Here is a 23,659-nt window from a genome sequence, read left to right as displayed (position 1 = left end):
GCCTGAGACCAGAAGAACTACATGGTGCCTGGCTACCACCAATGACTGCCCTGACGGGACGTAACAGAGAGTCCCTGATGGAGCAGGAAAAAGGTGGGGTGTAGAACTCATTATAGTAAAAAGACCAGACTTAATGGTCTCACTGAGACTGGAGGAACCCTGGAAAGCATGGCCCTGGACTCTGTCAAACCAGAACTAAAACAATTTCTGAGGCCAACTCTTCAAAGATTGGACTGGACTGTGGGATATAAAATGATACTCGTGAAGAGTGTGCTTCTTAGCTTAAGTAGATACATGAGACTAAATGGGCAGCTTCTGTCTGGAGGTGAGATGAGAAGGCAGCGTTAGGAGCTGGTTGAATGAACATGGGAAATCAGGAGTGGAAAGGAGTATGCTGTCACATTATAGGGAGAGCAGTTAGGGTCACAATGTATGTATAAATTTTTGTATGAGAAACTAACTTGAAATGTAAACTTTCACTTAAACTACAACAATAAAAAAAAAGGAAAAAAATAATATTGTGTTTTAGGTGAAAGTTTACGTGGCAAACTATGTTCCCATTCAGCAATTTTTTAAAATTTTTTATTGTGCATTAAGTGGGCATTTACAGAACAAATTAGTTTCCCATTCAATAGTTTGTACATAAAGTGTTCTGTGACATTGGTTTCATTCCCCACAATGTGTCAGCACTCTCCCCATTCCTGTCCTAGTTTCCCCGTTACCTTTCATAGTGATTTTCTACGTCTTCCTGCCTTCTCATCTTTGCTTTTGGGCAAATGTTACCCTTGTGATCCCGTATAATTGATGGTTCTAAGGAGCACATTCCTTTCAAGTGTTATTTATTTTATGGGCCTGTCGATGGTTTGGCTAGAGCCCTGGTGGCATGGTGGTTAAAAACTCGGCTGCCAACCAACAGGTCAACAGTTCAAATCTGCCAGTCGCTCCTTGGAAACCTTTGGGGCAGTTCTACCGTGTCCTCTAGGATCACTATGAGTCGGAATCGACGGCAACAGGTTTTTATGGTTTGGCTGAAAGGTGGTCTCAGGAAATGGCTTCAGGTCCAATTCAAAAGGGTGTCTTAGGGCCATAGTCTCAGGGGTTTCTCCAATCTCTATCAGAACATTAAGTCTAGTCTTTGTGAATTTGAATTTTTTTTTTCTACATTTTTCTCCTGCTCTGACCAGGACCCTCTGTTGTGATCCCAGTCAGAGTGGTTGGTACCCATTTGACAATTTTCATACAAATTGTTCTGTGACATTGGTTACATTTTTTCACAATGTGTCAGCATTCTCATTATTTCCATTCTGTTTGTTCTGTTTCCATTAATCTAGCTTCCCTGCCCCTCCTTACCTTCTCATTTTTGCTTTAGGGTAAATGTTAACTATTTGGTCTCATATAGTTGATTATGTAAGGGAGCAAAGTACTCATGGGTGATACTTTCTATTTTATAAGCAAATCTATTATTTAGATGAAAGGTGACCTCTGGGGGGTGGCTTCAGTTCCAAGTTCAAAAGGTATCTTAGGGCAGTTGTCTCAGGCGTTCCTGTAGTCTCTATCAGTCCGGTAAGTCTGGGATTTTTTAGGAATTTGAGTTTTATTCTATATTTTTCTCCCATTCTGTCCAAGGCCTTCTAGTGTATCCCTGGTCAGAATGGTCAGTAGTGGTAGCCAAGCACCATCTAGTTCTTCTGGTCTCGGGCTAGATGACACTGTGGTTCACGTGGGTTATTCTATGGACTAGTTTCTTCTTTTAGTCTTTGGTTTCCTTCTTTCTGTCTTGTTCCTGACGAGTAGAGACCAACAGTTGTATCTTAGATGGCTGCTCGCAAGCTTTTAAGACCCTAGACACTACTCACCTAACTAGGATGTACAACATTATGAACCATGTTATGACAATTGACCGAGTTGTCCCAGGAGACTAAGGTCCCAAGCCTTTTAACGCAGTAACCCAATCCTGCGAGGTGTTTGGATATGTCTAGGAAGTCTCTGTAACAGTGCCTCCTATGTGCTTTATTTCATATATATATGCATATATTTGAATATATATGCAGTACACACAAACATGTATATACATGTGTATGCCTACAGATACACCTATACATGCATGTGCATGTACTCACATATGCCTTCCTATACACATATACCTACATAGCTACCTATGTAACCACATGTATACTTTTTGGATGTTATTAGTGTTGTTTCAAAATTGTATGTTATAGTGTTTGCTGAAATTGTCCCTTATTCTTGCATACTTCTTGTCTCCCTTAGTCAGGGTATGCAGACTTCATCCATACTGAACATTGCCTTTCCTATCAGCAAAATAAGAAGTGTCTACTGTCTAGAAAGTGATTACCCCTCTCTCATCTTCCCATCCCTGGTAACCATTGAAGAACTCTGCTTTCTGTGTGTATACCTATGCTTGATTTTTTATAAAAGTGAGACCAGACAATATTTGTACTTTCGTGATTGACTGATTTCACTCAGCATAATGTCCTGCAGATTCATCCATGTTATGTTTCACGGACTCATGATGATTCTTTATAGTTGCATAGTACTCCATTGTATGTATCTACCACAATTGGTTTATCCATTCATCTGTTGATGGGCACATAGGTTGTTTCCATCTTTTTGCTATTGTGAATAATGCTGCAATGAACATAGGTGTGCATATGTCTGTCTATTCGTGTCACTGCTCTTGTATCTCTAGGATATATACCTAGGAGTGGGATTGCTGGATCATAAGGTATTTTTATTTCTAGCTTTTGAGGAAGCACCATACTGTTTTCTGTAGTGGTTGTACCATTTTAGAGTCCCACCACCAGTGTACAAGAGTTCCAATCTCTCCACAATCTCACCAGCATTTGTTGTTTTCTGGTTTTTTGATCAGTGCCTTTTTGCAAGGGTGAGATGGTATCTCATTGTAGTTTTTGATTTGCATCTCTCTCTTCAGAGATGCTAATGATCACAAGCATCTTTTCACCTGTTTGTTGGCCACCTGAATGTCCTCTTTGGTGAAGGTTCTATTCATGTCCTTTGCCCGGTTTTTGATTGGATTATGTCTTTTTGTTGTTAAGTTGTTGAAGTTTTCTACATATTTAGAGAGCAGATCATTATCAGATATGGTGTTGCCAAAGATTTTTCCCCAGTCTGTAGGTTCTCTTTTTACTTTTGTTGGTAAAGTCTTCCAATGAGCATAAGTATTTAATTTTTAGGTGGTTCCAGTTATCTAATTTGTCTTTTGTTGTTCATGCATTTGTAGTTGGTGTTTAATAGACTATTTAGGCCAAATATTGGCTCTCCTAGTTTTGTCCCCATGTTATCTTCCAGGAACTTTATAGTTTTAGCTTTAACATTTAGGTTTTTGATCCATTTTTAAGTTAGTTTTTGTGTATGGTGTGAGGTATGGATCCTGTTTCATTTTTCTGTAAATGGATATCCAGTTTTGCCAGCATCATTTGTTAAAGAGACTGTTTCTTCCCCATTGAAAGGACTTTGACCACTTGTCAAAGATCAGCTACCTGTAGATGGATGAATTTATTTCTGGATTCTAGATTCTATTTCATTGGTTTATGTATCTGTCGTTGAACCAGTACCAGGGTGTTTTGATTACTGTGGCTGTACATTAAGTTTTGAGATTGGGAAGTGTGAGGCCTCCTACTTTGTTCTTTAATATTGCTTTCGCTATTCAGGGCCTCTTTCCTTCCCATATAAAGTTGGTGATTAGTTTTTCGATTTCATTAAAGAATGCTGTGGGAATTTGGATCGGGATTGCATTATATCTATAGATTGCTTTTGGTAGTATTGACATTTTCACAATGTTAAGTCTTGCAATCCATGAGCATGGAATGTTTTTCCATTTATGTAGGTCTCTTTTAGTTTCTTGCAGTAGTATTTTATAGTTTTCCTTGTGTAAGTCTTTTACATCCCTGGTTAGGTTTATTCCTAGGTATTTTATCCTTTTGGTGGCTATTATAAATGGTATTATTTTCTTGATTTTCTTTTCAGAGTTCTCCTTGTTAGTGTAAAGGAACCCAACTGATTTTTGTGTGTTGATCTTATACCTTGCCACTTTTCTGAATCCTTCCATTAGATCCAGTAACTTTCTTGTGGAATCTCTGGGATTTTCTATGTACATTCAGCCTGGTCCTCTGTATCTGTAGCTTCTACATCCATGGATTCAACCAACCACGGATTGAAAATATTCAGGGGGGAAAAAAAAGACTTTCTTTTCCTCATCATTATTCCCTAAACAATACAGTATAACTATTTACATAGCATTTACATTGTTTTAGGTATTATAAGTAATCTAGAGATGATTTAAAGTATACGAGAGGATGTGCATAGGTTATACACAAATACTATGCCCTTTTATGGAAACCCTGATGGTGTAGTGGTTAAGAGCTACAGCTGCTAACAAAAAGGTCAGCAGTTCGAATCCACCAGGCGCTCCTTGAAAACCCTGTGGGGCAGCTCTACTCTGTCCTATAGGGTCGCTAGGAGTCTGAATTGACTTGACCACAACGGGGTTTATGCCATTTTATATAAGGGACTTGAACATCAGAGGATTTTGTATCCATGGGGTTCCTGGAACCAATCCCCCATGGATACCCAGAGATGACTGTATAGGATGATGTCATCAGCAAATAGGGATAGTTTTACTTCTTCCTTTCCAATATGGATACCTTTATTTCTCTGTTGCTAAGATCGAATTGTGTCCCCCAAAAATATCTGTCACCTTGGCTAGGTCATAATTCCCAGTATTGTATGATTGTCTACCATTTTGTAATCTGATGTGATTTCCCTGTGTTGTATATCCTATGACTCTGATGTAATAAGATGGATTAGCGGCAGTTATAGTGATGAAATTTACAAGATTAGATAGTGTCTTAAGCCAATCTCTTTTGAGATATAAAAGAGAGAAGCAAGCAGAGAGACATGAGGACCTCATCCCACCAAGAAAGCAGTACCAGGAGCAGAGTGCGTCCTTTGGACCTGAGGTTCCTGTGCTGAGATGCTCCCAGACTAAGGGAAGACTGATGACAAGGACCTTCCTCCAGAGCTGACAGAGAAGACAAAGTGTTCCCTTGGAACTGATGCCCTGAATTTGGACTTGTAGCCTACTGGACTGTGAGAGAATAAACTTCTCTTTGTTAAAGCCATCCGCTTGTGGTATTTCTGTTATAGCAGCACTAGATGACTAAGACACCTGTCTTGCCTTACTGCTCTGGCTAGGACTTCCAGTACAATGTTGAGTAAGAGTGGTGATAATGGGTATCCTTGTCTCATTTCCATTCTCAAGGGTAAGGCTCTCACTCTTTCTCTGTTGAGAATAATGTTGGGTGTTGGTTTTACATATATGCCCTTAATTATGTTAAGAAAGTTCCCTTCTATTCCTATTTTGCTGAGAGTTTTTATCAGGAAAGGGTGTTGGATTTTATAAAATGCCTTTTCTGCATCCATTGAGATGATCATGTGATTCTTTTCCTTTGTTTTATTTAAGTGGTGAATTACGTTGATTGATTTTCTAATGATGAACAACCCTCGTACCCCTGGTATGAATCCCACTTGATCATGATGTATTATTTTTTTGATATGCTGTTGAATTCTGTTGGCTAGAATTTTGTTGAGAATTTTTGCATCTATATTCATGAGGGATATTAGTCTTCAATTTTCTTTTTTTTTTTTGTGATGTCTTTGGTATCAGGGTTATGCTGGCTTCATAGAATGAATTAGGGAATATTTCTTCCTTTTCTGTGTTCTGGGATAGTTTGAGTAGAATTGGTGTCAACTATTCTTGGAATATTTGGTAGAATTCCCCAGTGAAACTGTCTGGGCTGGGGCTTTTTTTTTGTTGGGAGTATTTTTTTAATGACATTTTCAATTTCTTCTTTTTTTATGGGTCTATTTAGAATTTCTACTTCTATTTGTGTTAGTTTAGGTAAGTAGTGTGTTTCTAGAAATTTGTACATTTCCTCCAGGTTTTTAGATTTGTTGGAGTACAATAATATATTGTTTTTAATGAATGAAATTCCTTTATTTTCCAGCATCTCAAACATATTTTATTTATTTCTATTGTTTATGTGCCAATCTATTATTTAGCTGAAAGGTGACCTTTGGGAGTAGATTCAGTTAAAAGGTTAAAGGTTATCTCAGGGCAATAGTCTCAGGGGTTCTTCTAGTCTCAATCAGTCCAGTAAGTCTGAACTTTTTAAGAATTTGAGTATTGTTCTACATTTTTCTCCCATTCTATAAAGAATTCATCTATTGTGTCCCTGGTCAGAATGTCAGTAGTGGTAGCCAGGCACCATCTAGTTCTTCTGGTCTCAGGATAGATGAGACCATGCAGCATGCAGGCTATTAGTTCTGTAGACTAGTTTTTTCTTTGAGTCTTTGGTTTCTTTCTCTTTTGCTCCAGATGCATAGAGACCAATAGTTGTATCTTAGATGGCCACTCTCAAGGTTTTAAGACCCCAGATGCTACTCACCAAACTAGGATGTAGAATATAAACTTTATGAACTATATTGTACCAATTGACAGAGTTGTCCCACGAGACTATGGTCTTAAGCCTACATACCTATAAAACCAATCCTGCGTGGTGTTTGGTTATGTCTAAGCAGTAACAGACATACTCATTTAAAAATTTTTCCATAAAATTAATTCCTTCTGAATTCTTATTTTAATTTTTAATTTTACTGGCAGAATTTAAGTGTTATATGACTTCATGTTTGTTGGATTTTGGGATATCACCATTCTAGCCACCTACAATGGGAAGTCTAATTTTTGCCCTCTCTTCTGCCTCCCTAAGCTCAGTTTCTTGTCAAGCTGAAGTCCAAGGCTGTGTGGTTCAATAACAACTATTATTCTGAACATTCCTGGAGGGAAGGCAGGTTTCAAGCAGTCCTCCCTGTCTCTTATGTGGAGAACTTTTAGTGCCTATTACCCCATAGGATGCACTGCTGTTGGCTGCTTCTGGACCTGCAGCCTAACAAGCACCTGAGTTCAGCTCCACATTGCTTTGTGTTTCTGACACTTTGATCTGCTGAGATGTTTCTCTTGTTTTTGAGTCCAGCTAATATGTTTTTTCTCTTTTTATATTTTTAATTGTTATTATTAACTGTTACTTACTGTATGGAGTAGAAAGGGGTATAAAGTATAAATTTACTGCCTAACCTTAACTCCAGAAATTGAATTTTAGTTATGATTATCATTTAATTTTCTTTCAGTAATATTTTATTATGTTTTTGGTGAAAGTTTACACAGTAAATGTCTTAGTTATCTAGTGCTGCTATAACAGAAATACCACAAGTGGATGGCTTCAACAAACAGAAGTTTATTCTCTTACAGTCCAGTAGGCTACAAGTCCAAATTCAGGGTGCCTGCTCCAGCAGGGGAAGTTTTTCTCTCTCTGTCAGCTCTGGAGGAAGGTCCTTGTCATCAATCTTCCCCTGGTCTTGGAGCTTCTCAGCACAAGGACGCCGGGCCCAAATGACACACTATTCTTCTGGCTCTTGTTTCTTGGTGGTATGAGGTCCCCATGTCTCTCTGCTCACTTCTCTCTTTTATATCTCAAAAGAGATTGGCTTAAGACACAATCTAATCTTGTAAATTGAGTCCTGCCTCATTAACATAACTGCCACTAATCCCATCTCATTAACATCATAGAGACAGGATTTATAACACAAAGGAAAATCACATCAGATGACAAAATGGTGGATAATCACACAATACTGGGAATCATGGCCTAGTCAAACTAATGCACATATATTTGCGGGATACAGTTCAATCCATGACAGTATATTAGTTTCCCATTTGACAATTTCTATACAAACTGTTCAGTGACATTAGTTATATTTTTCACAGTGTATCAGCATTCTCTTTGTGTTCTTGTTGTTCCATTTCCAGTACTCTAGTTTCCCTGCTCCGTTATTTTCTCATTTTTGCTTTACATGTTGACCTTTTGATCTCATGTAGATGGTTTTTTAGTAGAATAGTGTACTTACAGATAATATCATTTATTTTGTGTGCCACTTTGTTGCTTCACTATATGCTGACCTCAGGGAATAGTTTTGCATCCAGGTTTAAAGAGCATCTCAAGGTGATAGTCTCAGGGAGTCCTCTGGTCTCAACCGGTCCAGTTAGTCTGGACTTTCTTAAGAATTGGAGATTTGTTCTACATTTTTCTCCCATTCTGTCTGGGACCATCTATTGTGGTCATGATCAGAACAGTCAGGAGTGGTAGCCAAGCACCATCTAGTTCTTCTGGCCTCAGAGTAGATGAGGCTGTGGCTTATGTAGGCTATTAGCCTTGTAGACTTGTTTCTTCTCTGATACTTTGGTTTCCTTTTTACTCTTTTGCTCCTGATGATTATAGACTAATAGTTGTATCTTTGCAAGCTTTTAAGACCCCAGACACTGCTCATTTCACTAGGACGCAGAACATGAACTTTGTGAACTATATACCCACTCTTTACTTATCGATATGGTTAGGTTCCAAAGACCAGGTCGTAATGCAAAAATTGGTGTTACATGAAAATGAAGGATGACCACATCAGATCACAAAATGGAGGATAACTACATCATTACATAACTGCCAAACCATTGAGAACCACGGCCCAGCCAAGTTGACATGTAACCTTAACCATCACAGCCGGCGTTACTCTTGCTTTGCACCTCAGCCTTTGTTACTGCCAGATGTTTGTAGTTAATGTGCAAAATAGTCAGATACTAGATTTTTTACTATTGTCATTGTCATGGATTGAATTATGTCCTCCCCAAAATGTATCAATTTGGCTGGGCCATGATTCTCAGTATTGTGTGGTTGTCCTCCATTTTGTGATTGTAATTTTACATTAAAGAGGATTAGGGTGGGATTGTAACATCCTTACTAAGGTCACACACCTGATCCAATGTAAAGGGAGTTTCCCTAGGGTGTGGACTGCACCACCTTTTATCTTACAAGAGATAAAAGGAAAGGGAAGCAAGCAGAGAGTTGGCGACCTCATACCACCAAGAAAGCAGTGCCAGGAGCAGACCCTGTGAGGAGAAGCTCCTAGTTCGGGGGAAGACTGATGAGAAGGCCAACAGAGAGAGAAAGCCTTCCCCTGGAGCTGACACCCTGAATTTGGACTTTTAGCCTACTTTACTGTAAGGAAATAAACTTCTCTTTATTAAAGGCATCCACTTGTGGTATTTCTGTTATAGCAGCACTAGATGACTAAGACAGTCATAAATGCAAAATGTCGGATAACAAGATAGTCAACAAGTGAGGAGTAGGTGTATCATACCAATTAACTGAGGAGTCCCATGAGACTAAGGTCCTAAGCCAAAATGCAGAAAACCAATCTTGCAAGGTGGTTGGTGATGTCTAAAGAATATCTGTAGTTGTGTATTTGTATGAATATATGTGCCTGCACACATAAAAAAAAAACAAAAACAAACCCAAACTCATTGCCGTTGAGTTGCACACACATATCTGTACTTAAAAAAAAACCCACTGCCGTTGAGTCGATTCCAACTCATAGTAACCCTAAAGGACAGAGTAGAACTGCCCTGTAGGGTTTCCAAGGAGCGGCTGGTGGATTCGAACTGCTAACCTTTTGGTTATCAGCTGAGCTCTTTACCACTCTGCACCAGGGCTCCATATCTGTACTTACACAGAGATACTTCTATCTGTGCACACATATGTATACACCTGTACCTACCCATATACCTCTATGCCAATATATACATATGTGATCAGATGCTTTTCTAGTGTTTATTGGAGTTGTTGCCAAATTATATACATCAAATTCTTTAGTACAAGCATCCTTCTCTCTTGAGCACCTCTTAGTAACATCATTTACTTTGGTCAAGCTATGCTCACTACTCCCACATTTGGTGCCACTTTTCCTATCACTAAAAATAACAAGTTTCTAAGATCTAGAGCGTGATTACCCTTCCCCACACTGCTTCCTGGTAATCACCAATGAACACTGGTTTCTTTATATATATCTATTCTTGTCTTCTTATAAAAGAGGGATCATACAATATTTGTCCTTATGTGACCAACTTATGTATTTCACTTAGCATTATGTCCTCCAGGTCCATCCATGTATGTTTCGTGGACTCATCATTGTTCTTTATGGTTGTGTAGTATTCTGTTATATATATGTACCACATTTGGCTTATCCATTCATCAAGTTGGTGGGCATTTTGACTGTTTCCATTTTTTTGCTACTGTATCACTTAATTCGAAGGTGCCCTGGTGCCCTGGTGGCCCAATGGTTAAGAGCTCAGCTGCTAACCAAAAGGTTGGCAGTTTGAACCCACCAGCCGCTCCACAGGAGAAAAGACCTGGCATCTTCTCCCGTAAAGATTTCAGCCTAGGAAATCCGACAGGGCAGTTCTACTCTGTCCCATAGGGTCACTACGAGTCAGAATCAACTCTATGGCACACAACAACATCACTTAATTCTTAACATTAAATCTGTTCAGCTTTGTATCTACAGTTTTTTTTAAAAATAAATTATTAATATTAGCCTACTTAAAAATGCTAGGATCAAAAATTATAAGGAAAACTCACTAAAAATGCCAATTTTTGACACTTCCTCTAAATTTCTGTAAATATTTATCTAAGTTTAGCCAAATGCTCTCTGTGTTGGGGTTGGGGCAAAATGGTAAGTAAATAAAAAGAGGATGGGCTTGCCCTTTGGAGTTTATAGTCTAATAAAAGAGAGAGAAAATTAATATAAGAATTATAAGTGTACATGTCATTTATCAAAGAATCACATATATCACTAAGAAATGCTAGAAAGGATAATTAAGACTTAATTCCCACAGTAAAAAGGTTTCCCAGAAATTAATAAGTAAATATGAAATCTTGACAATTTTAACTGAGTCATCATACATCCACACTTCAATCTAGTGAACTGAAATTTTCATCTGGCTTACATAGGCTCTCTCAAATGAAGAAATCTTTTGTTTATTCTGGAATTGTATTTGGTCACCTTTGTTATTAAAGGAGAAAAGGCTGATAAAAGGAGGTACGTTGTTATTTGTATATTTATGAGGTTATCTTTTTCCAGGGAGATAACCACTACCCTAAGTTATGGTTCTCTTTCCTTAAGACCTTGATTGCAGACAAGAGGAAACTTGACTTCTCTGACGTGAGGAAGCCTGGGAGCAAACCTGGCGTGTATTTGGGAGAAAAGCAAATCAGTTTGAGGGATCCGCAGCAAGAATGAATTCCAATGCAACACTCCCTAAAGCGTCACACCCAAAGTTACGTACTCCCACGGCCTATAAGTGAGGCCGCATAAGGTCACTGTATATAAATGCCTGCCGCTGCAACTTCCATTTTACTTCCTGGCACCAATCTAAGACTCTAAGATGAACCTGCTCCCTACTCCCATCCCTTTCTCACTAGTCAGGCTGTGTGCCAGTATTCTTCACTTCCGAGTGAACCCCAAAAGACACCTGGTGACGGGAAAGAGGAGAAGTTAGGATCAGCCGAGGCGGGGAGGTTGGGGAGCATCATTGCTGCCCTTCTCTAAGATGGCGGCGCAGAGTCTTGCGCTTAGTCCCATCGGGCGGCGCGCGCGTGCTTCGCCTGCAGTCTCGGGGATCTGGCTCAGGGGGCGGGTCTACGGTAGGAGGGGACGCGCTGCCTGTGGTGCGGCCTGAAGTCATCCGCGGCGCGGCTGCCAGAGGCGCTATTGCCACCACTCCATCTCCCTGGATAAGGAGGGGAGGATGGAGCCAGTGACCGTCGCTACCGACGGGGGGGACCGCCCTGGGTCCCCTGCGGCCTCAAGCTTGTCGGCTTCCCAGCGTCGGGCCGAGCTGCGGCGGAGGAAGCTGCTCATGAACTCGGAACAGCGCATCAACCGAATCATGGGCTTTCACAGGCCCGGGAGCGGCGCTGGTAAGAGCCTCCGTTTCCCCTCAGTCTCCAGCCAGCCTCTTTTAAGTCTTCAGGAACATTCTTTCCCCTACCCCGCTGACCAGGCGTTGCCCTCTGACACCCCCGTACCCCCGGTCCCCGTCCCTTAGGTGATGTCTCAAGTTCTCACGTCTTAACCCTAAGACGTTCCTACTCATTCCCCACAATCTTCTGGGGGCTTCGCCCTGAGATTCACCCCAGCCCCGCCGCCAGCTGCAAAGTCCTCGCTCCTTAGTCCCCTGCCGTGGTTCCCTCTGTCCAGTTACCATGAGAACGACCCCCTTTCTTTCTTACCTACTCCCTCTCCTCCCCTGAACGGCGCACGTTTTATACCGTTAGATTGATGCGCCGTTCAAGATTGCTTTCCTTTCTGTTTCTAATGCTTTTCCTTCCACTGCCTTCCCTAGTGTCTGCCTTCTTTTGCTTTTGCTCCAACTCTGTCTAACCACACCAGCTTGTCTTTACTGAACTGCCCCCTAGTCCTTACTATGTGGATCAGGGACTCTCTCTGGTCATAGTGTCTGTCTTCAGTGCCCTCAACACTGTCACCTGCGGGCCTTGTAGAAGAGGTGAAAAAATACCAGTGAGCATTGTTTATAGAGCCAACAAGTGGGAAGTGCCCACCTGAGGGCTCCCCCCCCAATGTGCGGAGATTGATGTGATTGATGTCCTGAAGTGCATTTAACCCCAAAGGGGAGTTCCTCATTTCTTCCCCAATGATATGTCCAGTAAGGTTCTTTAAAAAAAATTTTTGTTCCTGTGAATATTTATTGAACACTTAGTATGTGCTAGTATTCTTTAAGCTGCCATTGAGTGTTGCCTTTGCCTTCAGTAATTGGACTTCTGTCACTAGTTGTAAGCTCCTTAGGTCTTTATGACTTATATTCTGTTCTTTTCGGCTTTAGATAAATAGTCCTGAACTTTTAGGCGGTTTACAGGTTTGAGGCTGAAAACTTCCAGGAGAGGTAAGAGCACTATTTCAAAATTCTCCTAGAAGAATAGAACAGCATCATAAAACTGCTTTAAGTCCCTCCTAAATGGCTTGCGGACTGCAGTAGTAGGATTACATAAACAGTAGCTGTAAGCTATGCCACACCCTATGCTGACAGAACCCCAGATTCAGAAATCTAATTTTAAAATACAGATTTTTAAAAGCTTTAATAATTTTATATTTTAAACCAAATAAACTAGAGCAGGGAATGCAGACATACTTCTGGGATATTAGATCCATGAAAAGTTGGTCTTTATAGCTTGTTCCATCCTTCGAATATGTTTCTCAGTTTTTCTACTAGTCTTATCTCCTGTTTCCAAGGTTTGGATTATTTCCTCGGCAGGAATACTCTTTTGGGGGATTTTTTTTTTTAAGTGTCTTTTTTTATTGTGGTACAAGTATATATAACAAAACATTTCCTATTTCAGCGTTTTTTATATGTACAGTTCAGGGACATTGATTACATTCATCATGTTGTGCAACCATCACCACTGTTTCCAGATTTTTCCATTGGGTGATATCTTTTGAGACTCACAAGTTCCTTTATAGCAGAAGAAACTAATTTGTGTTTTATGCAGAATCAGTATCGATTTAGATTCATAGACTTCCAAGTTCTACCTGCAGCAGCATGTTTTTTAATATTAACATGGAAGGTGTTTTTTCAGTATATGATACATAAGGTTTTAAATTTTCTTTTCTCAGAAGAAGAAAGTCAAACAAAATCAAAGCAGCTGGACAGTGATAAACTGAATTCCCTCACCGTTCCTTCAGTTTCAAAGCGAGTAGTGCTAGGTGATTCAGTCACTACAGGAACAACTGACCAGCAGGGTGGTGTGGTTGAAGTAAAGGGGACTCAACTGGGAGACAAACTGGACTCTTTCATGAAACCATCTGAGTGCAGCAATGATGTCAACATTGAGCTCCAGCAGCGGAACAGAGAGGACCTGACAGCAGACACTGTCCAGGGGGCTTCTCGCCATGGCTTAGAACAGTACCTCTCCAGATTTGAAGAAGCAATGAAGCTAAGGAAACAGCTGATTAGTGAGAAACCCAGTCAAGAGGATGGAAGTACAGCAGAAGAATTTGACTCTTTTCGAATATTTAGATTGGTGGGATGTGCTCTTCTTGCCCTTGGAGTCAGGGCTTTTGTTTGCAAATATTTGGTAAGAAAAGAACTGTGAACTATTAACTAACAATGGAAAATGCAAACTGGTTATAATAATGAGCGCTTCTAATCCACAGAGTTCATTGCAAATATTAAGTTAGTATTTACCACATTCACGTGGCTATTTGGAGATGAGTTATAAACTTTGTTATTCAACTTAGTTATAGAATGAGGTGTTCTGGTTAAATACAGAGCCTAATAATAATAATTACTAAAATCTTTCTACCATTCTAAGTACTTTATATCTGTTAATTCATTTAATGTTCATCCTTATGAAGTAGCCATCATTTGAATCCATGTTTTAGAGATGAGGGAATGGAGGCTCAGAGACGTTAAATAATTTGCCCAAGGTCACACAGCTACTGAGTAGCAGCTGGGATTTAAACCCAGGCAGTTTCATTGCAGAACCAAAGGGTAAACTACCTACGTATAACCAAAACTCGGTGCCATTGAGTCGACTCCGACTCATAGCAACCCTATAGGCCAGAGTAGAACTGCCTCACTGTTTCCAAGAAGTGGATTCAAACTTTTGACCTTTTTGGTTAGCAGCTGTAACTCTTGACCACTGCGCCACCTACATATACTATGTATTAATTACACATTTTTAAATATGCCACATAATGTCTGTTCAGTTGACGTCCGACTGCATATACGACTGTGGCCCCATCAGTCCGTTCTTAAGTGCAAGTTATCCGAAAGTCGGATGCTCGTAACCCAGGGACTATTGTGTTCACACAACATCTAAATCACATAATGTCCTATTTCACAGAGCATATCATAAACGTTAAGCAACACATGACTGTAATTTGAAACATTAAAATGTAGTTCCGTGATCCTGAACTTGACATAATTTTTCTATGCTTCAGAAGACATTTCAGCATTTTATAATACTGTAGTATTATATATAGAGAGAGTTTTTATTGTTCCGTAATATGCCAGTGACTGTTCATTGAAAGTTAGGATTTCATGGTCCTTTTTACAGTATGTGGAGGAACGCAGAAAAGCAGAACTCATAGTTCAGTGTCTTGCTCTTTGAGGTATTTCTATTCAGTAGGCATTTGGAGAATACCCACCATGTACCAGCCACAGAAATACATTTTCCAGATAATTAAGGTTTCCCAGTGGTTAAATGTTAGGCTGCTAACCGAAAGGTCAGTGGTTCAAACCCACCAGCAAATTTGCAGGAGAAAGATGTAGCAGTCTCCTTCCATAAAGATTTACAGCCTTGGAAACCCTGTGGGGCAGCTCTTTTCTGTCCTATAGGGTCACTATGAGTCAGCATCGACTTAAGGGCAATGAGTTTGGGTTTTTTTGTTTTTTTTTATCATTAAGAAGAAAGGTTTTTTAAATCTGTTTTTGTGCAAATATTTGAAAAATAGAATCTGTTGAACAGATTTCATTTTTTTTCCTATTGATAAATGGCTATCATTACAAAGAGCACTGGGTGGTGCTTTCAGCACTTAGTGAGAGGTGTAGCTGCTTTTTGTCTCTAAGAGGCTCTGTGCTTTCTTGCTTTAAAGTTGTCATGTCCTATTTTTTTGTGCCTTATTTTTGTGAGGTTTTTTTTGCTATCAGATTTTCAACTTATTTCTCACTGCTCTCACTGTATTTCTATCTAATAGTATTTGCTCCTTCACTCCCTTTATAGTGTTTTTAATTTTAGAAGTAATTATGTAAATTAAATTTTATTTTTATGTTTTCTATTATTGTCTGAGAAGCCATAACAAGCTGTTTTATCTACAATAAGACTAGTTCATCATTTGAGGGCCAGAGACATGTGGCTGTCCAATTCCTTGCCTCAAAGTCTTAGGAATGTGTGACCTCAATTTTGACTGCTGCGGCCTTTTATGCGTACTTGCAACTTGCCAGTTTGTGTCTTCTAGGTGTGGGAGCTAGTACTGCATGTGTTATGTCTACCACCATTCAATACTTTAAATAATTTAAAAGATGAGTTTTTATGAGAGAAGACTTTTTTGGGACATTAAAAGAATGTGAAAGACTTGTATGACTTGAGAAACATGTTTTATGATTAGGAAACCAGATCCCTGTATTTTCTTTATCCTTCTGCAGAAACAAGATTACTTTCAAAATTAAGTATTTTAATTACATTTTTTTGCTTGGAATTCTGTAGCTATTGTTAGTTTGATTTATTGTGATTTGAATGATAATGTTGGAAATGTGTAATTTTACCTTCTTTCTTCACAGTCCATATTTGCTCCGTTTCTTACTTTACAACTTGCATACATGGGACTATACAAATATTTTCCCAAGGTAAACTAAAATTTTTTTCTAAATTATGGTTATGTATTTAAACTGATTTAATGGAAGTTTAAAAAAATTTAGTTTTACTTGTGGTCTGAGTCAGTGCTACTCAAGGTGTGTTACCCACCAATGCCTATGTTCACACTGTTTGTTCCTGTTAGTGATAAATTCAGAAAGTGAGTAAGAAATAAGAAAGTTTTAATCCTATAAAATTTGACATTGCCACATTTTTATTTTATTTTCAAAAATGTTCATCCACAACGGATTGGGGAAAAAACTGGTTCCTCCTGACAGTTTGAGTAGTACTTATCTAAGAAAGTTTTCAGTTTAATTACTTAGTAAATTTAGTCATATATTTTATATAATACAATAAAGGAAATTAATTTTAAAGTGGGTTCGATTATCTCACTATGCTCCCAACTGGAAGCTTAACAGCATTGCACTTTATCTTTAATGTCAAAGGCCTGGTAAATTTGCAAGAAATATTTGGCAAAAATTGAAGAAGAGAATGATGGTGAATGTCAGTGTTTACCTGGCTTGAGTGACTGCAGATGTATGCCCAGTTTTGTGAGGCTTGGCTTGCCTGGTTTAGAAGATAGCCTTACTTTGTGCTGGAGTTTATATAGTTCTTTGCTGAAAAATGGCTACTTGGCTGCTTGCTTGATAGTTCTGGTGGTTTTAATGGATTCGAAACATTTTTCAGGGATCAAATACAGAAAGTAAAAGACTAAAGAAAGAAATATAATTTTAATCAAAACATTTGTTTAGAAATTCACCCTTGAAACATTGATTGTAGTTTTGCAATAGCGAAAGTTTGGAAACAACCTAAATGTCCATTAATAAGTGACTATTTAAAAAAATTATGGCATATCTATTTAGAAAGATGAAGCTTTCCATGTACCGATAATGGTAAGCTCTCCAAGCAATATTTGGAGAAAAAAACAAAACGCAAAATAGGATTAATTGTATACTCCTTTTTTCGTGAAAAGGCGGAAAATAATATATATTTGATTTTGACTGTATACGCATAAAGAAACTCTAGAAGAATAGATATGAAACTATTAACAGTGGTTATTTGTGGTAGGGGTGTAAGGGTTACTAGGTGGATGGAGGAGAGAAAAGGGAGACTTTATTGTATACTTTTCTTCCCAACATTTTATTATAACGGTTTTTAAATATATAGACAAGTTGAAAGAGTGTGCATTGAGCACCCATATATACCTACCACCTAGATTCCACAATTAACGTTTCACTGTATATATATTTTATACTGGTTATATATATTTTTTCCCATGTCATCTAATTTTTTATCCATTTTCAATCCCTGTTTTTTTAAATGCATTTCAAAGTATGTTGTAGATGTCAGTGTCAGAATACTTCAGCCCTACACACTCCAGCATACATGTCACTAACTACAGTTCAGTGTGTGTTTATGGTTCTTTTTTTTTTTTTAAGGTAAAATTTTCATACAGTGAAAAGCACAAATCTTAACAAATCCCAAGTGTACCTTTGATGAGTTTTGACAACCTGTGAAACCCAAGTCCCTATCAAGGTTTAGAACATTACCTAATCACCACAGAAAGTTCTATGATGCCCCCTTTCCAGCCAGCCCCAGCCCCTATTCCTCAGAGGTCTGAGTTTTTCCTAACGTAGATTAGTTTTGCCTGCTGTAGTACTTCATATAAATGGGATTATTCTGTGTGTACTTTTTTGTACAAAGTTTCTTTCATTCTGCATGGTATCGTTGAGATTCACCCATGTTGTTGAGTAATCAGTAGTTTGTACTTTTTTTTTTTAATGCTCAGTAGTATTTCATCGTATAAATATATCACAGTTTGCTTATATAATCTATTGAGGGACATCTTACTTTTTCCCAGTTTTTGGCTATTATGACAAAAGCTGCTAAAAACTTTTTTGTTTGAGCCTTTTTGTGAGTATAGACTTCCATTTCTCTTGGGTAACTGTATCGTTTTTATAATTTCAGAATTTTAGAACCATGTGACTATATCACCAAGTCAATAAATTAAATAAAACTTGAGCTTTGAAACACTTAAAAAATGTGACCAGGAAATTAGAAAATAAATATTCTCCCTTCCCCTAAAAATATTTTGAACTGTTCAATGATACCCTGTTGCATGTGTAATAAAACATGAATTCCTTTGTATGGCAATTAGGACTCTACAGGATGTTCCTATGATTCTGTTACAGATTACGCACGTCCTCTAATAGACCTGGCATTCTTCTGCCTCTGGCTTTTGTTGTCGTGAGACTTACCTTACAACAAGATTTCCCCTCTCACTTTTGGCCATCTAATCCTGCTCGTCCTTCAAGGCCTGTTTTTAATTCCACTTCTCTCTGAAATCCTTCCCTGAGTTTTATTTATAAATGAAACCCTGGAGCAATTTCTGTCTCCTTTGAACTCCTTTGCCACACATTATCCATGTCATTCATTTAGCAGTTATTTATGTCCTGATCTAGTGATATTTTTCTGTTTTGGTCTTGTGCTGTTGTTTAAATCCTAAATTATTATTTATATCTTGCTTCCAAGATGATACTTTTTAAAACTTTTTAGAGTAAGGCTGGTATCTCTTCCCTATTGCCTAGCACAGTTGGCTGCTTTACATATTGTATGCTTAGTAAATATTTGTTAATATATTGATGTTTTGAAAGTTTATTAACAGTTTTAAAAGCAATTAGGCAAAAGTAACAGTACTGATCATGTTTTTATAGAGCTTAAGTAATCTGCTGATATCTGTGAAATTCATTTGAGTCTTTCGCTGTACAGGGTGAAAAGAAGATAAAGACAACAGTACTAACCGCTGCACTTCTGTTATCTGGAATTCCTGCTGAAGTGATAAACCGATCAATGGATACCTATAGCAAAATGGCCGAAGTCTTCACAGATCTCTGTGTCTACTTTTTCACTTTTATCTTTTGTCATGAACTGCTTGATTATTGGGGCTCAGAAGTACCTTGAAGCCTGCAGAAGCCTGCAGAAGGAGAAGTTTACAGTAAACAATTTCTTTTCTATATTGCAGTATCTCTAAAGGAGGCAAACTGGTTACACCTTTATGTAATTCTTTTACTTTACAGGGATTGTAAAATCACTTGATTAGGAATGGAATGTCAGGTTCCCTGATTTAAAAGGGTTGAGTTTGTATTAGTACTGATGTGAAGAATAGAATACTGATGTCATTGATTTTTCTTTTTTAATTAGAATCTCTACTCTTTACGTTTCCCATACCTTCTCAGATTTGTAATTTCTCTTTTAGGGGCTGAGCTAGTGCTTTTAGGAGGGCAGATAAACATGGCCTCAGCTAGCCCTAAGAACTGTTTCTTGTATTTGTGTTGTTCTGAGAAATGGAGTCATCTTAAAAATAAAGAAACTGAATTGTGTAATGTTAAGTCTGAACATTATCACTTATAAGGACTGAATAAGGTAGGCAGTCTTTTCTTGTTGAGTCAGTATCCTAATTTTTACTCCAGCACAAATATTATTTAATGGAAGAAATGCTTCAGATTCATATGTGTGAAATTAGAAGGTATGTATAAAATTTTTATTTGCTATATGCTAAACTCAGAATTGGAAAGAGTTTTCAATTTTCAGAAGTATGTTTTTAAAGCAAACTAGAGCAGTGATTAAATTTAAAACTGGGATCTGAAGAAGTAACTGAGGTATACAATCCAATAGTATAAATATGCTTTTAATTAACATGGTAACACTGTCATATTTGGAAGACGTGTCTTATAAAAATACCATGGCAGGGCATCTGACCTCTAACTTCACAAGGGGGCAAGAGAATCAAGATCAGCAGCCCAAGGCTGATTCCTGTGAGGCTGAGATCAGACATGCCTCAACACTCCAACCTTTTTACCAATTCTGATACCAACTGTCCCTCCCACGGCACTCTCTACTTCTCTGCTGGGTTCAATAATTTGTTGCAGTGGTCTCACTGAACTTACAGACAATACTCAACAATTATGAGCTTTATTAGGGAACTAACAGGTTGCAGTTCAGGTTCAGGAATGCTCAGGATACAGTTCTCGATTAGGACAGCCTCTTCTCAAGCGGGCCTGCAGACATGCCTCTCTCTGGCCCCTCAGCCTCTGCCCTGCTCAGGCATGTGTTACAAGGCTCTTTTAGCTCCACCAGTAAGTTCCTGGAGGCACTCCACTCTGCCAGTAAGCCTCCATGGGTCTGCGAGCCTAGCTCCGCCAGTACCTGTAGGCACCCCATTCTGCCAGCAAACCCCTTGCCTGAAGGCACTCAGCTTTCTCATTCCAGGGGCTGGAAAGCCCACCATGCTGTCTCCTGGTCTCCTGGTTCTGCTGCCACTATATCTCTGCCACTACTTCTCACCATCTCTGGTGTTACCTCTCTCTCTCTCTGTCTCCTGGATCTAGGAGGTTCTCAGCGCAGGGATCCCAGGTCCAAAAGAATGTGCTCCACTCCTGGCTCTTTCTTGGTGTTGCTGAAATCCTCGCTTCCTACCTCTGGGATGGCTTGTTTTAAGCCTAGTGAGATGGTAAAACTGACCAATCCCCTCTTTAGGGTTCCATATATCTTATTTACATGGTCCCACCCCCACAAGAGTGCCATGCACCTTATTTACATTATTAGAAAGCTATCCGATCCTCTTGGTGGGCCACAGGCACCTCATTTGCATACTCCTATTCATTTGGTGGAAGTTAATATAGCTAGAAGGGCCATATTAAATCACCACACCGTACTTCTTAATAGGGTATATAAAACATAAGTGGTACGTCACTTGGTATTTCCTTTACAGATTTTTGTATGGTCTGTTTGGTTAATTCTTGTTATATTAAAACACGTATACATTTTTTGTTGTTGTTACTAAGTCTTAATTTTTGTCCTGTTTTAGTCTGAACTAGAGTAATGGAAAATAAGTGTAATAATTAAAGTGTGTTCCTCTAACTTAGGGTAAGATTACAGGTGCATATATTTCATGATTCCATAATGAATCTAGTACCTAAAGGATTGGAAAGCATCCTTAGAGTTGTCACTTCCTTCTCTAAACCCTAGGAGGACAGTATAACAGTTACCAATTGTTGAGTCATTTCCAACTCATGATGACCCGATGTCTATCAGAGTAGAACTGTGTTCCATAGCATGTTCAATGGTGGATTTTTCAGAAGTAGATCACCAGGCTTGTCTTCACAGGCACCTCTGGGTGAATTTAAGCCTCCAATCTTTCAGTTAGCAGCTGAGTGTATTAACCATTTGCATCACCCAGGGACTCCGGTGAAGATACTAGTGGTCTTGTAATTACACGTTTGCTACTTTCGTTTCTAAAAAAAAAAAAAGCCTCATTTAGCCTGTGACACACTGAACGAATAATTTATAAGGATCAGCACAAAGCTGGTTTCTACGAGACTTAGGTTAAAGATGTCCCAAATGTCCAGCTTCTCCAAGCTGCTGTATCACGCCATCGTCTCTAACATCAACTACTCCCTCTCCCCTCAGTACTCTCCCTCACGAACCATATAAAGGAAATGGCTCACGTTGTTGTGGAGGCTGGCAAGTCCCAAATTCGTGGGTCAGGCGTAGGCTTTTCCCAACCCATTTGGCTGACAAACCCGAATCAGCAGTTCAGACACAAGCTGCTAGCTCGCAAGACTGCAGAAACTGGCAAATCAGGTCACACAATAGGCTGCCAGCCCCGGGGGCTTTGGAGGTCTGTGAATACCACAATCAGCAGGTCAGACAGCAGATCTCTGAGGAGGTCAATTGATCAGGAACTGGATGTGGGATCCGGATGCAGAGAGAGAGCCTTAACAGGACACACACATATTATCTTAGATGCAGGCAACACCCCAGGGAAGGGTGTAACTTTAGTAAGGGTGGGGCTTGAGTCACACTCTCCTACAAGGCTGGGATGTGAGACACACCTTACATCAATCCTGCCTCATCAACATGTAGAGGTCAGGATCCACAACGCATAAAATGGAGGACAACCACACAATACTGGGAATCATGCCCTAGAGAAGCTGACACCTAATCCCAACCATCACAGGTTCCATATACCTCATTTGCATAACCCCACTCAATCACTGTGTGTGAGTCACAAAGACCATGGCTAGCAGGGCCATATTAAGTAATTCATTGCACTACACACACGTACAGTTTTAGTACTTGTAGATCATTACCAAATTTATATTTCAAGAAGAGCTGTAAGATGTCTGTGTCTTATCAGTGCCTGTTTTTAACTGATTGACATCTCCCTAATCATTTGCTTAAGTGTGTCGGATAATTAAAAAAGGGAATGGAAATATCTTTGTGTTTGGACTAATTAAAATAATTTTGCATTTAGTAACTTCAGGGAAGGAGCTCTGGTGGTGTGGTGGTTAAGCAGTTGGCTGCTAACCTAAAGGCTAGTGGTTCGAACCCACCAGCTGCTCTTCAAACCCACCAACTCCTCTTCAGTAGAAAGATGTGGCAGTCGGCTTCCATAAACATTACAGCCTTGGAAACCTACTGGGCAGTTCTGCTCTGTCCTATAGGGTCACTGTTAGTCAAAATTGACTTGATGGCAATAGGTTTGGGTTTTTTAGTTTTAACTTCAGGGATTTGAAATGTATGTGGGTTAAAACTAGGCTGAAAAATGGTGATATTTTTGAGCATTTGTAACTTTTTAGTTTGATTAGTTGTATAAATGGACATGTGTGCATCACATGCTCATACCTGTTGCTGTCAAGTCGATTCTGACTCATGGTGACCCTGTGCTTACAGAGTAGAACTACTCCATAGAGTTTTCTTGGCTGTAATCTTTATGGAAGCAGATTGCCAGGCCTTTCTTCTACACTGCTGCTAGGTGGGCTCAAACCGCCAACCTTTAGTTTAGCAGTTGAGTGCAAACTATGCCACCAAGGGACATGTCTACATCACAGTTAGTACTAAAAACAGCAAGAGGTTATGAGATACTCAGAACTTGGTTAGTTTAGTCAAAATCGAAACCTAACTGCTTTGGGAGCCAGGGCAGTTTCCCATAAGTGATGGATTCTTGTTACTTGGAATAATAGTATTGTAGACACAGTGGAGTATAATAACTTCTTTCACACAATCACAAAAGCAGCTTCTTCCAGGATATGGAAATGATGTAAACTTACCATAAATATATTTTATGTATAAAATATTTAAGCCAGTCAGAATTATCATATGTTCTCTTAAAAGGGAATTAGAAGTAAAATATCTTGAAAAGAGCTCTGTTTTAGGTGTTAGACGCCTGGATTCTGGTCCCAGCTTAGATGCCAACAAGGTACATGACCTAGGACTAAATATGTTTTCTGATTCTCAATTTT

The 23,659-nt window shown here is 39.1% G+C and overlaps 1 protein-coding gene across 1 annotated transcript; it reads left to right on the top strand.

The window, feature by feature from the left end:
• The first annotated feature begins 11,591 nt into the window (after positions 1–11,591).
• CAMLG (calcium modulating ligand) lies at positions 11,592–20,150 on the top strand. The gene is made up of 4 exons (XM_004384710.2): positions 11,592–11,903; positions 13,615–14,075; positions 16,283–16,348; positions 19,125–20,150. Exons 1-4 carry the CDS (start codon positions 11,732–11,734, stop codon positions 19,314–19,316), a joined length of 891 nt encoding a protein of 296 aa, XP_004384767.1. The 5' UTR covers positions 11,592–11,731; the 3' UTR covers positions 19,317–20,150.
• The last annotated feature ends 3,509 nt before the right edge of the window (positions 20,151–23,659 follow it).

The sequence above is a fragment of the Trichechus manatus genome, unplaced genomic scaffold, assembly GCF_000243295.1.
Source record: "Trichechus manatus latirostris isolate Lorelei unplaced genomic scaffold, TriManLat1.0 scaffold00127, whole genome shotgun sequence".
Classification (NCBI taxonomy): domain Eukaryota; kingdom Metazoa; phylum Chordata; class Mammalia; order Sirenia; family Trichechidae; genus Trichechus; species Trichechus manatus.
This window is presented reverse-complemented; position numbering and strand designations above follow the sequence as displayed.